This window comes from Pelophylax lessonae (assembly GCF_965119305.1).
Source record: "Pelophylax lessonae genome assembly, chromosome: 5".
Taxonomy (NCBI): domain Eukaryota; kingdom Metazoa; phylum Chordata; class Amphibia; order Anura; family Ranidae; genus Pelophylax; species Pelophylax lessonae.
Window position 1 is genome coordinate 73,769,110 of NC_138772.1, and position 16,769 is coordinate 73,785,878.

General features: G+C 48.4%; 1 protein-coding gene across 1 annotated transcript in view; it reads right to left on the bottom strand.

The window, feature by feature from the left end:
- Positions 1–16,769, bottom strand: part of SPAG6 (sperm associated antigen 6) — a 184,195-nt gene that overhangs the window by 57,482 nt on the left and 109,944 nt on the right. The window contains exon 8 of the mRNA XM_082258041.1: positions 3,665–3,856. Within this exon, the coding sequence (XP_082114167.1) occupies positions 3,665–3,856 (192 nt within the window). The remainder of the gene's footprint in view (positions 1–3,664; positions 3,857–16,769) is intronic.

Sequence of the window (16,769 nt, forward strand, 5' to 3'; positions counted from 1 at the left end):
CGGCCGAACAGAATCTGTCGTGCAAGCATTAAAATTTTTGAATGCCGACACCAGAACGGCCGATTGTTCGCCAGTCAGTACAGATTTCGGCCAACAGACAGCAGATTTGCAAGACTGGGCATGCTCAGAAAAGAAAAAACACAGGGAAAGTTAACCATCACATGACATCACTTCTGCAGTCGGCTGTTGTTGGCGGACGAAATTCGTGTGCAGTCTTTTGCACTTTTCAGCGGACACGACAGCCCGGGGACAAAAGACGGCCGATCGTTCAGCCGACGATCGGTACATGTGTACGGGGCTTTACTAAACCCAGAAGTCTCCCACTAGCAACTGCATGTGAATTGCACTTCTATCAGTGTGCCCTGTAAGAAGGGAGAGAGCCGCTGCTCTCGGCACATTATTGGATCAAAATAAGGCTCAGGTAAGTATAAGGGGGAGCTGGGGGAATCCCTTGGCACAGGTTTTTTAACTTAAGGCATAGAATGTATTAAGGTAAAAAAAAAAAAAAAAATATTTCAGCTTTTACAACCACTCTTTTTTTTTTCGTACCCTGGGAGAAAACCCGGGATAAACAGACAAATTCACAAAAAGAACACACAAACTTTTATGCACATAAAGCTAATGCCAAATGATTTGATGGACTTCATATGCGTAAACAAGAAAATAAAAATGTGTTATCTACTGTATGCCATCAGAGGTGTCGTTTCTATTTTCTATACTGCAATAGAAAAATTAATTTGCCCCTATTGGCAGTATAGATGCAGCCCAGGGGCATTGTAAAAGCCCTGCCAAACTGACTGCATTGGATCATAGGAATGTGTAAAAGACGGAGAGGTCTTTATGATTTAAAGCTGAGTGCCCTACGCAATTAAATTGCCCTCTTGACATTCATAAACATTCATATATGAGGAATCATGTTAAATAGTGTGAAAATTAGTATAAATGCTTTAAATGCATATCCATTAAACGCAGATTCCTATAATGGATTGCAGCTATTTGAAAAGAGGTATGGTGCCAATCTGTGAGGAAGGTTCTGTAATTTTGCTTCAGTCTTCTAAATATATCTCCCAGTATGCCCTGTTTAGAACATCAGATAAGGTTGAAGATGTGGGTTATAACATGGGCTGGCAATTGGGTGGTGATGTTGCAGTGATTACAATTGACCCAGGAGGTATTTACATTTTTCATTGGCACAGCACTGCAGGGGTGTATTGACCAGCTGCAGCAGATAAACCCACATTACACAGGACTGCCATGAAAGCTCCATCTGACTCACCTCAAATGCTTAACGTCTGCAAATTGGATCCCAGGAAGGTGAAAAGCAGCTGCCTCTAGTTGTTAAAATACCTCTCCATTCATAGCCCACTGTATCTCCCTTACTAATGTCATAAAAGTGAGCAGGAGTTGATCAGTATATATAGCCATTACAGTCCTTCTCTCATCAAGCTTGCAGGAACAAGCAGTGGGAATAGAAGCTGCTTTCTTTTTTTAAATTATGAGGAATGTATGAGAAACAAAGTAGGTTAATTTCTTGGAGGGGGGTCTAGGCTTGTAGAGTCAATCATATATGGGGGGTCACTTCTGAGAGTGCAAAGAGAATTGTCACCAAAATGTAAAGATGTATTGTGTCCTCCTGATCATGACTGCAGAATGTATCGGCATGTGATGGTCTGTGAACCCATTGACAATTGATTTTTCTTATTTTTTTCCATCTTCACTGTCGGGCGTAATAAACTTTGTAACATAATTAAAATGTTGATTTCTACCAATAAACTGATTAGGCATACACAATGGTTTGTCAGCAATTAAATTTAAAAGCTCATCAGGGAAAAATGGATTGTATGGCAGCAAAATTTTCTGTTTATGCAATACTGGGCTGTAAACAAGGAGATGACCGGTGCTTCAAAATAGTGGTGTTTTTACATAGGCCTTTCAAGGGCATTAAAAGAACTAACACAGGCTCTCCAAGAAAGTGTTGGTCTACCATTTTGTGGCTAGGGTTGCCACACCACAATGCTGGTTTCACTTGAATAAACCACACAGCTGGCGCTTGGTAGCTAAGTTCGTACAGTATGGCTGTTTTTGCAAGGACAGCTTTATCTTCAGAACCAAATATGTCTGTTAAAATGTCTCTGATTTCTCAGAGGATGGTAGCAATGACTGACTCGGCAGAAGCATGATCAGAGCAATATGTTGGGGTCAAAACCGGCAGAGACATAGTCAGTAAACAACCTGCACAAATAGGGGCTGATTTACTAAAGGCAAATAGACTGTGCACTTTGCAAAGTGCAGTTGCACACTGCAAGAGCAGTTGCTCCAGAGCTTAGCAAACGAGCAGAAACTCTGCTGACTTTATTCATCCAATCACATGCAAGCAAAAATGCTTCTTTTTTTTTTTATTTTCCATGCACGTGATTGGGTATTATTTGTCAAATGTAGCTTTACTTCATTTACTTAGCTCTGGAGCAACTGCACTGCAAAGTGCACAGTCTTTTTGCCTTTAGTAAATCAACCCCATCATGTCCAACATAAAAAATTGCAAATGCCACTATTTTATTCTGCAGCATCTCTAGTTTTAGAAAATAGACCTGGTAAAAAAGTGGTTGAAGTGGATTTAAACCCAAGAACTAAAATGTAACATTTTGTAGCCTACCAACCCTTTTCAAGCTTTTTCCCTTTACTTCATGTCCTAGAGCAGTGATGGCGAATCTTGGCACCCCAGATGTTTTGAAACTACATTTCCCATGATGCTCATGCACTCTGCAGTGTAGGTGAGCATCATGGGAAATGTAGTTCCAAAACATCTGGGGTGCCAAGGTTCGCCATCACTGTCCTAGGGTGATAATGATTATTTACTGTACTGTATCTATGGAAGAGCAGCATTATTACAATAGGACAGGAAGTGTGTTAGAACTGCAAAAGACCTCTCCCTCTAATTATCTCCATAACATAGAGGGAAAGTATTTTGTAGTTTACAGAGGTGGAATAGACTCCCTCAAGAACTAGTTCTGGCCATCTCAATAAATTATTTTAAAAAACAGGATGCTTTCCTAAATACACAAAATATAATAACTGGATCCGAACATTGGTAGGTAATAACACAAGGGGTAGTTGATCCAGGGAATATCTGATTGCCTCCCGGAGATCAGGAAGGAATATTTTTGTTTCCTCTGGTGTAGCAATTTGGATCATGCTTTGTTCTTGTTTGGCCTTCCTCTGGACCAACTGTGGGTAAAATATTGTGTATATAGAGGATTTCTATTTTTCTTTTCTGTTGGTTGAACTAGACAGAGTTCAACATAACTATGAACTGGGTGGTGCTTATAACATTGCTTATCATTTAAGCCCTGTAGCTTGGCAGTTGTGGTTTGCTAAATCCATAATGACTTCCTAATGAGTTCTGAAGGATTTTTATTATTATTTTGGTCCTCCTTTTATTGTTGGCCTAGCTTATGTTGGGGGTTCCTTAGTGATCCATTTTAACCTAATAAATCAAATGCAGAATAAAAGACTAAGTGTGACAATAAAAATACAAAATCTTAAACAGTCAATATAGTAAGAAGAAGCAGTACTGAAGACAAACTGTCAATAGCTAGTTTAACTAGATGTGACCAATTTTCAGGGAGTGGCATAATCCAAAGTAAGCAAATGAGGATGTAAGTACCTTAACTTGAAGGTCCTCTGAGCTTTCCGTGTCCATATAGAGAGAGAGCAGCTTTGGCAACACATTTGCTACAGCTACAGCACGTGCGTGCTCTGGAGTGTGTCTTCCAATTTGGCCCAGGGACCAGGCAGCAGCTGCCTTGATGTGATCTTCGGCTTCCTCTGACAGGCAGATGGCTAATTGAGGGACCCCCTGCAAGGTTCAACACAAAAGTACACACTGAGAAGCAATGCATATCAAGTAATCTCCCAGATAACACAAACCATTAGATAGAAATCATGGCTTTTGTGTTCCCTCTGTCTTACCAATTCATAAGAGGAGAGGAAACCATTTCACCTATGCAATTATCTGGTCTCCATTAATAACCTCTCCATTACTAGCAAGCCTAGACAACCACAAAGGGTTAAACACTGGTGGCCAAGTATAGGTTAAAAAATGATGTCCTTTTATACAGTTGCCCAGCAATATTGTCGTATTAAGGTTTTTTTTGGAGGCAGAAAGATGCAAATACTACAGAACATGAGTTGAGATGAGGCTGATGTTTCATCCTATTGCAAGGACACTTTGGGCAATTATGGGCAGTTACCTGTAAAAACCAATCACCATTGAGAATTTTTAGAGCAGCCAAAAGGAAAGACAAAATGAAAAGAGCTTTTTGATTTGCTGCTATGGGCTTATTTGTGCACATTTCTTGATTTAATAATAGCCTTTCCCTACTTTAAAGCCACTTTCAAATAAAAAAATGAATGAAAAATTAGAAATAGATAATTGCTTTAAGTACCTCATTGCTAGTTAATGGATCTAAGAAAGCTGCTACTAGATAAAGATTATAAAAGCCAGAAAAGTAAAAATGGTTGAAATATGTTTGTTCAACAAGAAAGCATTTGTCCTTCCAATACAATCAATCCCACATCTTTCATTCATACCGAAGATTACTCAGGCCAAAACTTCAAACAATATGCAGAACATTGTATACATGACAAATTACTCTAAAACGTTGGGTTTTAGGGCTTGTTCACACCACTAAAACACACTCCAGATCCGCATTTTTAACACGTTCCAGTGCATTTTTGAAGCATTTCCAGGTGCATTCCAAATGCTTTTTTTCTTCCTTTTCCTGTTTTTTTTTCCAACTATACTGGCTGGGGTCCGCTGCTTTTTTGATGCGTTCCAGTACATTTTTGATGCGTTCTTTTTTTTTTCTGGAACACACTGGAACTGACCGCACTGGTGTGAACTATGCCATTAGAAACCTTATAACCTACTTTCTATTAATTTCTGATGCATAAAGTAAACGCACAGGACTGCATGTGGTGTGAACTGGTCATTAAAATTTTTTTAAAATTAACATTTAAGCCGGGTCTCTCTCTCTCTTCCACTACTTTAGGCTCAGTTCACATATATACAGGGTTGCTTTCTGTACAGAGTCCGGCGTGGTTTCCATTCAGCTGTTCAGGTGCAATTTAGTTGTAAATTTGACACCTGAATGGAACTGAAAAACGCACAGAACCCTTTTTTAATTTGCACCGCAACCAGCTCACATGCATGTAAACTGGCTCCATTGAAAGCATTCACTTGTACAGTTGAATGTGCTCCTGTACTGAAATTGCTAACACTGATTTCACTGCACACTGAGAAATTCTCTAATAATTCTAAATTAGAAGCTGTAGCACATCAGAGAGAGCCTGCTATTTTATGAAAGATGTCTAGCATCATCTAGCTCTTCCCCTTCCAGCCTTACTGTCATTGGGTTGCCCCTTTCATTCATTGGTTTTCAGTTCCTTCAATCATGGAGGCTCAGCATTTGCATGTGGGTGTTATCTAGGGTATTTTGCATGCAAATGCAGCTGGCCTAGGAACTCCTATTCCTTAACACTGACATTCATCCATTAATACATTTTATTTGCATAACTCTTCCTAAGAGTCAGCCCACGGCTTGCATCAGGGCTGAGGGCTTTTGAGAGAAGTCCTGAGACAGGGTGAGGTGATGTTTTCAGGAAGCTATGCACATCACCCTGCTGGCCTCTCCCACCAGCCATGATCTGCCTGCAATGCAGAGAAAAGCACAGACCTAGTAATGACATCACTGTATCTAAAAGAAGATATGAAATGGAAGCAAAGGTTTTGTTGAAAAAAAACGGAATTTTTGTAAAATCTTACCGTAAAATTCCTTTCTCTGAGTCCTCCGACAGTCGCCGCCACTTCATAATCTTCACTAATGGGGTAATTGACCTTTGCTCCGCAGGAGTAGCTAGGCAACAAGATTTGTAAATATCAAAGCTTTTAGCATATCACACCCCTAGGGGGTGGTCCCCTCAGTCAATACCTCCCTGCTTCCTGCATTCTCAACTCAGTTTCAGTAGCATAGCAATAGAGTACATAAACAAAGCCCAAAAGAGGGGCGGGGCGGCGACTGTCGGAGGAATTTTACGGTAAGATTTTACAAAAATTCAGTTTTCTCTTACGTCCTCCGACAGTCGCCGCCACTTCATAATCTTCACTAATGGGGACGTCCCAGAGCAGTGTAGACATGAGGGGTGGGAAAAAACGCAGCCGCGCCTAAAGCAACGCAGTACCCACATCAGAAAAAAGAACCTTACCAAAGTAAGAGAACCAACTGGGCAACAGGAAAACGTGCTCAACAGAAGCAACAACCCAGGAAGAACAAGTAACCTAGGGGTAAAAACACCCCAACAGCCAAGGACCCAAACATGGGACCCTAAGGCACTGCCGCACTAAGAACTTTACGGCCAAAGGAAGCATCTGCCGATGCCTGAACATCCACCTTGTAAAATTTTGAGAAGGTGTGAACGGACGACCAAGTTGCCACCTTACACCTGGGCCACAGAAGCCTGATGACGATAGGCCCAAGACGTACTCAGAGACCTGGTAGAGTGCACCTTCACAGGGAAAGGAGGAACCTTCCCCTTCAAAGCATAGGCTTGCACAATGGTCTGTCTGATCCATTTGGCGATGGTCGCAGCCGACGCCGCCATGCCCTTCCGAGCACCCTCTGGAAGGACAAATAGAGAATCCGACTTGCAAAAGGATTTAGTCGATGACAGGTAAACTCTGATCGCCCGAACAACATCCAAGGAATGCAAAGCCACCTCCTTTGGATGCTTAGGCTTCTCGCAAAGCGAAGGTAAGACAATGTCCTCATTGAGGTGAAATTCCGAGATCCTCTTCGGAAGAAAAGAAGGGTTATGTCGTAAGACCACCTTATCCAAGTGAATCACCAAGTAGGGAGAGCTGCAGGACAAGGCCGCCAGCTCCGATACCCTGCGAGCCGAAGTGATCGCCACCAAAAAGGCAACCTTCTTGGACAACAGAGACAACGAGATCTCCCTGATCTTCTCAAAGGGAGCATGCTGCAACACGGACAGAACAAGGTTCAAGTCCCATGGAGGTAAGGGTCCCTCCGAGGAGGGGCCAAGTGTCGCACCCCTTGAACAAAGGTGCTAACCAAAGAATTAGACGCCACAGGGCGTTGAAAGAGAACGGTCAGCGCAGAAATCTGACCCTTAATCGTGGCCAACGCCAAACGCTGGTCCACGCCCGTTTGAAGGAAAGCCAACACTCTCGATACCGAGTATGAGCGAGGGGAATACCACCTGGACTCACACCAGGCAAAATACGCCTTCCAAGTACGGTAGTAAATCTTCCCTGAAGAGGCTTTTCTAGCCTTGATCAAAGTGGGAATGACCTCAGGGGAGAGACCCCTATCCTTCAGTACCTGGCTTTCAACAGCCAGGCCGTTAAAGCCAGCGACTGTAAAGCAGGATGGAATATCGGTCCTTGAGACAGAAGATCTTCTCGAAGAGGCAGACGCCACGGAGCATCGACCGCCAGATTCAAAAGGTCTGCGTACCAAGACCGGCGAGGCCAGTCTGGAGCCACCAGAATCACTGTGTGCGGTTCCGAGGCCAACCTGCGAAGGAGTCTGGACAGCAGCTGAATCGGTGGAAAGGCATACATCAGACGATACTGATGCCAGGGCGCCACTAACGCGTCTGCCCGAGGATCGCGCGTCCTTGCCACGAACCTTTCCACCTTGTTGTTTAGACGAGACGCGAACAGGTCCACATCTGGGGAACCCCACTTCGCGCACAACATCTGAAAGACATCCGGGTGAAGGGACCATTCCCCCTGGTCCAGGGTCTGGCGACTCAGATAATCCGCCTGCCAGTTCTCCACCCCCGGAATGTAAACTGCAGATATCGCCGGGACGTGCGTCTCGGCCCAAGACAGAATGTCGGCTACTTCCCGAGCCGCTCGGGCACTCCCGCTGCCCCCTTGGTGGTTGATGTAGGCCACCGCTGTGGCATTGTCCGTCTGCACCCGAACCGGACGGCCCTGAAGCCTGTCTGTCCAACGCAGAAGGCAGAGATTTATCGCTCGCAATTCCAGAATGTTGATCGGAAGGGAGGATTCCTCCTCCGACCAAGTTCCCTGGGCTGACAAAACGCCCAGAACACCACCCCAGCCCGACAGGCTGGCATCCGTGGTGATCACCGTCCACGACAAAGGACGAAAGGACTTGCCCCCCGACACCGCCGGGGACTGGAGCCACCACAAAAGACCCCTTCGGGTGAGGCGGCTCAACGAAATCCGCAGATCCAGAGATTGCGGACGCCCGTCCCACTTGGCCAGGATCTCCGCCTGAAGATCCCGTGTGTGAAACTGGGCGAAGGGAATCGCCTCGAAAGCCGAGACCATCAATCCCAGACACCTCATACCAGTCCGGAGGGACGAGCACTGATTGTCCCTGAGGGATCTGACTTCGTCCTGAAGTGTCTGGAGCTTGTCTTCCGGCAGGAAGACCTTCGCTTGAACAGAGTCCAGGATCATCCCCAGGTAGGAAAGATGAACCGACGGACACAGCGTCGACTTTGGAAAATTTATCGTCCAACCGAACTCGTGCAGAGTCTGCATCGTGATGGACAGGTCGTTCACCAGGCCCTGACTGGTCGCAGACCGAATCAAGATATCGTCCAGATACCCCAAGACAGAGATGCCCTGGGCTCTCAATAAAGCCAGGACCGGCGCAAGCACCTTGGTGAAAACCCGCGGAGCCGAAGCGAGACCAAAGGGCAACGCCACGAATTGGTAATGATCCTCCGCAATGGCGAATCGAAGGTACCTCTGGTGACCCTCGAAAATGGGGATGTGAAGGTACGCATCCTTCAAGTCGATGGAGGCCATGAATTCCCCCGGAACCAGGGCAGCCACCACCGAGCGCAGGGATTCCATGCGGAACTTGTGAACCCGCACAAAGCGGTTCAGAGCTTTTAAGTCCAAAATCGGACGTACCTTGCCCTCCTTTCTGGGCACAGTGAACAGATTGGAATAGAACCCCCGAAATCTGTCCCGATGAGGCACCGGAACCACCACTCCCTGGGCCCGCAGGTCCCGCACCGCCAGGTGCAGATCCTGCAAGCGCTCCGGAGACAGCTGAAGATTTGAGGGAAAAAATCTGCTCGCCGGCCGAGAGAGAAACTCGATCTTGTATCCAGATCGAACGATTTCCTGAACCCACCTGTCCCGAATGCGGGCCAGCCAGGGTTGAAGAAAACCGAGCAAACGTCCCCCCACCCCAGAACCGGGTGAGGGCGCCCCTTCAGGCCGAATTGGTATGGGCAGCGGACCCGGACTGGCCGGACTTCTGCTTACCTGCCCACGGCTTCTTCTGGGAGCCTTGGCCCTTGAAGGGCTTGCCCTTATATTGCGACCGAAAGGCACGAAAGGACCCCTGAGAGGGCCTAAACGAGGTATTCTTCTTACCGCGAACAAACTTATTCTTGTGAGTTTGGGGTAAGAGAGTGCTCTTACCCCCGGAAATTCCCTTTATCAGAGTATCCAAAGACTCGCCAAAAAGGCGAGATCCCGCGTAGGGCAAATTAGCTAAAGTCTTGCGAGATGATTGGTCAACCGACCAACATTTCAGCCATATCAGGCGACGGTTCAATACCGCCACACTTGAGAGGCGTGCAGCCAAAGGGACTAAATCCAAGTCCGCATCACACAAATACATGACACCCTGATGAATTTGATCCACCATAGCCAATGTTGTCGGCGGAGCAGAGTCAGCTACCAGGGTGCGCCTGAGCACCTGCGCCCAATCCGCAATAGCCTGGGCTGCCAAAATGGAAGCAAAAATAGGCTTCAGCATAGAACCAGCAACCGTATAAGCATGACGGGCAAGAGACTCCAATCTCCTGTCCGTAGGGTCCCGGAACACCGGGGTATCCTCAGCAGGGATCGCAGTAGATTTATTCAAAACCGCCACCGCGTGATCCACCTGAGGTGGCACACACCAACGCTCATCAGTGGTGGGTGTAAAGGGATAACGCAGCTTGAACTTACTTGGCACAGTAAAGGGCTTCTTTAAATTGCGCCATTGCTCATCAACAGCGCGCTGAAATTCCGCAGGGCAGGGAAAAACCTGCGCTGTTTTGCGTTTCCTTTGCGTCCCATAAGAGGACATTAAGCAGGAGGACATGGTTCATCCTGCAAACGCAGTGTTTCCTTGATAGAAGCAACCAACTCATCCATGAGTGCAAGCTCTTCAGGCGAGCCAGGGGGAGAATTATCAACCCCTTCTACCTCAGCCTCCCCCTCAGACCCCCCAAGGTCCAGAGATGAGCGAGCCCCTGAGAAGGGCACTCCAGCCATAGCAGCCCCATCGCCCTCTGAATCAGAGGAAATAGACAATCTGGGCCGTTTTGCGGATCGATCAGCCATTAGCATCTGCACCTGAGAAGCCAAGTTCGCCACAATAGCAGCCAGATCAGCCCCCTCGGGGGATGCAGCAGCCCCTTGGCCCCCCACCAAGGTGGGAGGAAACTTGCAATCCTGAGAATCCATGCCCCAGCAATAATTGAAAAAAGAGGACTGCCCCTTTAAGACCGCGGCGAGCGTAGCCCACCGCACACTACTGTATGTACCGACCCCACAGGGATAAGGACACTGAGCAAGGAAATACAGGAAAAGGAAAGGTAAAAACCTGGAGAGACCACACAGGCTGCTGCCACCGATCGCTGTTCCAGAGCAAAAGGAAGTGATGCAATGACTGACCGCCCTATAAAGCCTATGCAGGCTACACAAACATGGCCGCTCGGCTGAGGCATTTTAGGCAATGAGAAAATGGCGCCGACATGTGGCTGTATGATCGATCGCCGCCAAAATGGCGGCGTTTGGCGCCAAAACACCGCGCTGTACCACACAGGGCCGGTCACCATAATTTGCCGCAAAAAATGGCGGGCCACAGTAGCGGCCGCCGCACAGCATGTCTAAGCCCAGTCTGCCCCATACTCTCACATAGCAGAGCGGGAGAGCCCCCCCCGCAGCCCACAGAAAGGCAGCTATTCCACACAGGAATCTGACAGGGAGCTCAGCACATACACAGACATGCAGGGTCACACAGTCACAGACTGACACCCAAAACAGACAGGTCCCCACATAGAATTGCACTTACCAGTCCGGATGGCGTGGGGAGCCTTCTCCAGCGACCAAACCGCTGCACTGAGGACAGGGAGTGTCGCAGCCAGGACGCAGTGGAACTGCGGTGCGAAACCGCAAATGGCGTCCGGTGAGGTAGCCACCTCACAGGCAGCATCCCTGCAGCGAACAGGGATGGGTCGTTCAATATGCCAGGGAAACCTGAGCTGAACGCTCAATGGCAGGCTGGGAAGCCCCTGGCCCTGAACCCTGGGATCCAGGGTGGCCAGTCCGAGACCCAGCTCCGCATGATCATCTTCATCCGAAGAAACTAAACTAATGCTGAGAAAAAGAACAGCTAAGTAAAAGAAAGAGAAAAATACTCAAAATAAAATCAAAAAGAGGATAGAAGGCTGAGACTGAAAGCCCCAGCACAGGATCAGCCAGCTACTCCTAAGCTAGGCATTAGAAACTGAGTTGAGAATGCAGGAAGCAGGGAGGTATTGACTGAGGGGACCACCCCCTAGGGGTGTGATATGCTAAAAGCTTTGATATTAACAAATCTTGTTGCCTAGCTACTCCTGCGGAACAAAGGTCAATTACCCCATTAGTGAAGATTATGAAGTGGCGGCGACTGTCGGAGGACGTAAGAGAAATTGGATTTTTGACTTACCGTAAAATCCCTTTCTCTGATGTTTATTGATGGACACATCTCCTGATCTTAATCTTCTGATCTTCTTAAGCATTGAGTTATACTGTCCCCTACAGGAGTAGGACACTAGGCAGAAAAAAAGTCTGGCTAAGCCCATGGGCAGTCCCTACTCCCTCTCTCTGCTATAGATACTCAGTTTTGTTACAGTGTCAGAAGAATTACAACTCCACAGGGGTGGGTGCTGTGTCCGTCAATGAACATCAGAGAAATGGATTTTACGGTAAGTCAAAAATCCCATTTTCTCTTTCGTTCATTGACGGACACAGCTCCTGATCTTAACCATTGAGATGTCCCAAAGCAATGTTAAACATGAGAGGTGGGAACAGCAAAAATGAAATTCCAAAGACTAACTATAGCAAACCAGGTAAACAGGAGCCCAACAAAAACAACTGGAGCTCACCTGAAAAAAAAAACAATGCACCCTCAAAGTGGACCAGATCCTCTAAACAGCAGCCTGCAAAAACCTTGTGGCCACAGGAAGCATCCGCAGATACAAACACATCCACTTTGAACTTTGTGAAAGTGTTCATCGACGACCAGGAGGCAGCCACTAACGCCACTAATGCCTGATGACAGAAAGCCCAGGAGGCACTGAGCGCCCAAGTGGAATGCGCCTTGACAGAGTAAAGAGAAACCTGACCCTGGATGGAATAGACCTGAACCACCGTCTGTCTGATCCATCTGGAAATGGTCGCAAAGGAAATGGACAACCCTTTCCGAGGCCCATCCATGAGCACAAATAGTGAGTCTGACTTCCTATAAGACTCCGTAGCTGCCAGGTACGCCCTAATTGCCCGGTCCACATCCAAGGCATGCAAAGATATTTCCTTCAGATGTGTTGGCCTGGGACACAGGGAAGGCAACACAACGTCTTCATTCAAGTGAAAATCAGAGACAACCTGAGGAAGGAACGATGGACAGGGGCGAAGAACCACCTTATCCCTGTGAATCCCCAGGTAAGGTGAGCTTCAGGATAACGCCGCCAATTTTGACGCCCTGCCCACAGAGAAGAAGCCACCAAAATGGCCATCTTCTAGAACACTAGAAAGCAGGGGAATCTCCTGAAGATTCTCAAAAAGAGACTTCTGGAGGACGGAGAGCACCAAATCGAGGTCTCATAGGTGGCAACAGAGACTGCACTGGAGGTGGCAAGTGCTTAACTCCCTGAAGAAAGGTACGCACCAGGGAGTATGTGGCCAAGGGCCATTGAAAAAAGATTGCTAACGCCGACACCTGACCCTTGATAGTACTCAAGGCCAGTTTCTGCTCGACTCCCCCCCATTAAAGGAAGGTCAAGACCCGAGTCATCGAACAAGAGCGAGGATGAACCTCAAGAGACTCAAATCACGCAATGTACGTCTTCCATGTACGAAGGTAGATCTTCTTAGAAGTAGATTTCTTAGCTTTTAACAGCGTTGGAAACATCAACTCACGAATGTAAAGCAGGATGAAAGATTAGTCCTTGGGACAGCAGACCCTCTCTGAGAGGAAGCTTCCAAGGAACGTTGGCGACCAGCTGCACCAGATCGGCGTACCAAGCGCGGCAAGACCAGTCCAGAGCCACTAAGATGACCGTAATCACTTCTGTCTCGATCCTGCATAGAAGACTTGGCAGAAGCTTGAGCGGAGGGAAGGCGTAAATCAGACAATACTGACCCCACGGGGCCACCAGCGCATCTGTGGCGTCCCCCAAAGGAACCCATGACGGAGCCACAAACCTCTGCACCTTCCTGTTGACTGGGACACCAACAGATCCACCTCAGGGATGCCCCACCGGAGACACAACTGATGAAACACTTCCGGATAAAGGAACCACTCCTCTTGGTCCAACGCATGCCGACTGAGGTAATCCGCCTGCCAGTTTTCCAATCCAGGAATGTGTACTGCAGAGAGGGCTGGAGTGAACTGTTCTGCCCACCTTAGAAAGCCAGCTACCTCCAGAGCTGCCATGACACTTCTTGTGCCCCCCTGGTGACTGACAAAAGCCACGGCCATGGCATTGTCAGATTAAATACGCACTTGACATCCCTAAAGATGATCTGTCCAATGTTCCAGGCACAGTCTGATCGCTCGGAGTTCCAAGACATTGATCAGTAGTCTGGACTCTTCCAGTGTCCAGATCCCCTAAGCAGAATATTTGCCTGAGGAGGTCACCCCAACCAGACAGGCTGGAATCTGTGGTGACCACTGTCCAATACAAGGGGAGGAAGGATTTGTCCAGCAGAAGCGCAGAAGAACGAATCCACCATATCAGGGACTCTTTCATTCCCCAGCTCAGGAGGGTCCAATTGTCCCATTTGGCCAGAATCTCCCTGGCAGGGATCTCGTATGGAACTGTGCCAATGAAACCGCATCGAAGGTCGACACCATCAGGCCCCAGCACCCGCATGCAAGTACAGAGGGATAACCATCTGATGGACAGCAGGAGACAAATTGCAGCCTGTATTTTCTGGAGTTTGTCCAGAGGAAGGAGCACTCTCGCTAAGGCCGAGTCCAAAGTCAAACCCAGATAGTCCAGCTTGTGGACGGAACCAGAGCAGACTTCTGCAAATTCAGAATTCAGTCGAACTCCCTCATGCTTGTATGGTGATTTCCAGGTTTTCCACCAGAGCAGTAGGAGAATATGCTCGCAGAAGGAGGACGTCCAAATAGCCCAGTACCGCGATCCCCCATTGGTATAACAATGCTGGCACCAGGGCCAACACTTTAGTGAAGACCCAAGGTGCAGAGGCAAGACCAAAAGGTAACGCCGCAAACTGATAATGCTCCTCTTCCGCGGCAAAGCGGAGGAAGCCCTGGAGACCGACACATATTGAAATGTGAAGGTAGGCGCCCTTGATGTCGATGGAGGCTGGAAAATCACCCTAATGCAGGAAGCCACCACCATACAAACAGACTCCATTCTGAACTTCTGCACCCACAGAAAGCAGTTCATTGCCTTGAGGTCCAGAATTGGACGCACCTTGCCTTCCTTCCTAGGGACTGTAAACAGGTTTCAGTAAAACCCCTAAAAACTTTCCCAAAGTCGGAACCGGGATCATCACCCGTAAAGTAAAAGGTCTTGCGCCGCCCAAAAAAGCGCCTGTAAGCGGGACCGGGGACAGACGCACGTCAGAAGGAAGAACCATACCGGAGGGTAAGAATGAAACTCGATCTTGTAGCCGGATTGAATGACCCACGTCTAAGACGAGGATCCTTGCCCTTAGTAGCCTGCAGAAGAAAGGTACTCTTCCCCCCTGTGAGTCCTTTAGGGTGTCATCCAGGGTAGCACCAAACAGGCGGTCTCCTTGAAAGGAAAGATCAGTCAAGGCCTTTTTAGAAGTCTGGTCCGCAGACGAGCATTTGAGACAAAAGACACACCGAAGGACCACTGCCGAAACAGAGCCGAGCCACTAGGGGAGCCGCATCCAAAGAGGCATCACAGATAAACTGCAGCCCCTGGACCAGCTGGTCCGCCAGCTCAGCAAAGGCTTCTCCCCCTCCAGGTCATGGCATAAAAGCCCCACTTTGCCCACTCACGGAGTCTGAGACACCAGGGCACTGATGAAAATCGGCCTCAGTGCTGAACCAGCCAGGCCACATCCTCTGCCTTCCTGTCATCCGGGTCCTTAAAAGCCAGAGACTCTTTCACCGGAATCATGGTTGCCTTGTTTAATCTGGAAGTCGGAGGGTCCACCACCAGTGGAACAGTCCACTTCTTAAGAAGGGTCTCCTCATAGGGGTATCGCCTAACTACTCGCTTAGGGACCCCAAGGGGACACTCTGGTCATCCCTACTCTTCAGTGACAATTCTGTCAAAATAGGAGGGTAAAGGAAACTCCTTTGCTGCTCTGCATGGCTTGTGAGGGGCAAAGATAACCTGCGCCTCCCTCGCAGCTGCATCCTCCAACTTTAAGTCTCAAGCACAGATAACAATCAGTGCGTCCTTTTTGTGTGCGATTGCAGAAGCGGAGGAATCATCTTCACTATCTGAGTATTCAGGGCGTGTGGTCGCAGATCCAGCAGGGTGAACCTCATCCACGGTGGCCGAATAAGATTCAGGATCTCAGGAGACAGACAAGGCAGGGGAAGGGGCGCTTTATGCCAGCCTGTCGCCCAAAACCCACCTCCACCCGGGACACAAGGGACTCCAGGACCGCCGTCAGTGCATCAATCGATGGATGGGACCCGGAGGGCCCCGAAGCCACAGAGAGGGGATCAGGTGGGGAGATGTGCTCCAAAGACTCCATGAGTAACCAGGGGGACCCCACAAAAAGTGTAAAACACTGCTAAGGGATAAACTCCATCGCTTTGGCAGAACCATCTGGTTACCAGTCACAGAGCACCAATCAATCCTCAGCAGAGAGGATTGATTGGTGCTCTGTGACTGGCAACCAGAGAATCTGCACTCCACGAACAGCGATCAGGAAATGAAAGGATCCAGGAGTCAGTACCAGGACACGAGGAGGGGCTCCCACCACCGAAATTGCCGCCCACAGGACTCCATTGTCATGATTGCCACTATTTTCAATGGCAAACCACTGTCATGGCCGCCGGAGTACACAAACATGGCCACCCTGCATTGAGCACACAGGCTACAAGTGGAGAGGGGGGGCAGGATGGGGGGACAGATGAAGGGGGTGCCTGACAGAAATAGGGGAACCCGGGGGTCTGACTGTCCCAAAGAGGGGCCAACGTCCACCCAAAAACCCTCCAGGGGGAGAGCGGGGACAGCTACTCACCACACCAGGAACCAGGCGGGCACCGCTCCAGACAGAATCCCCTGCCATCGAAATGGGGGCTGTCGGCCAGGAGGAACGCTGTGACTCAGGCTGAGACCCGGTTGTATATGACCTTGCGAGGTGTTTAACTCACAGGCTAGCCCCCTGTCCGGTGGAGCTACATCGCGGCTGACCTAGCGCAGAGCTGAGGTCTGTGCGCACTCGCTGGCCAGACTGGGTTGACCACTGGATC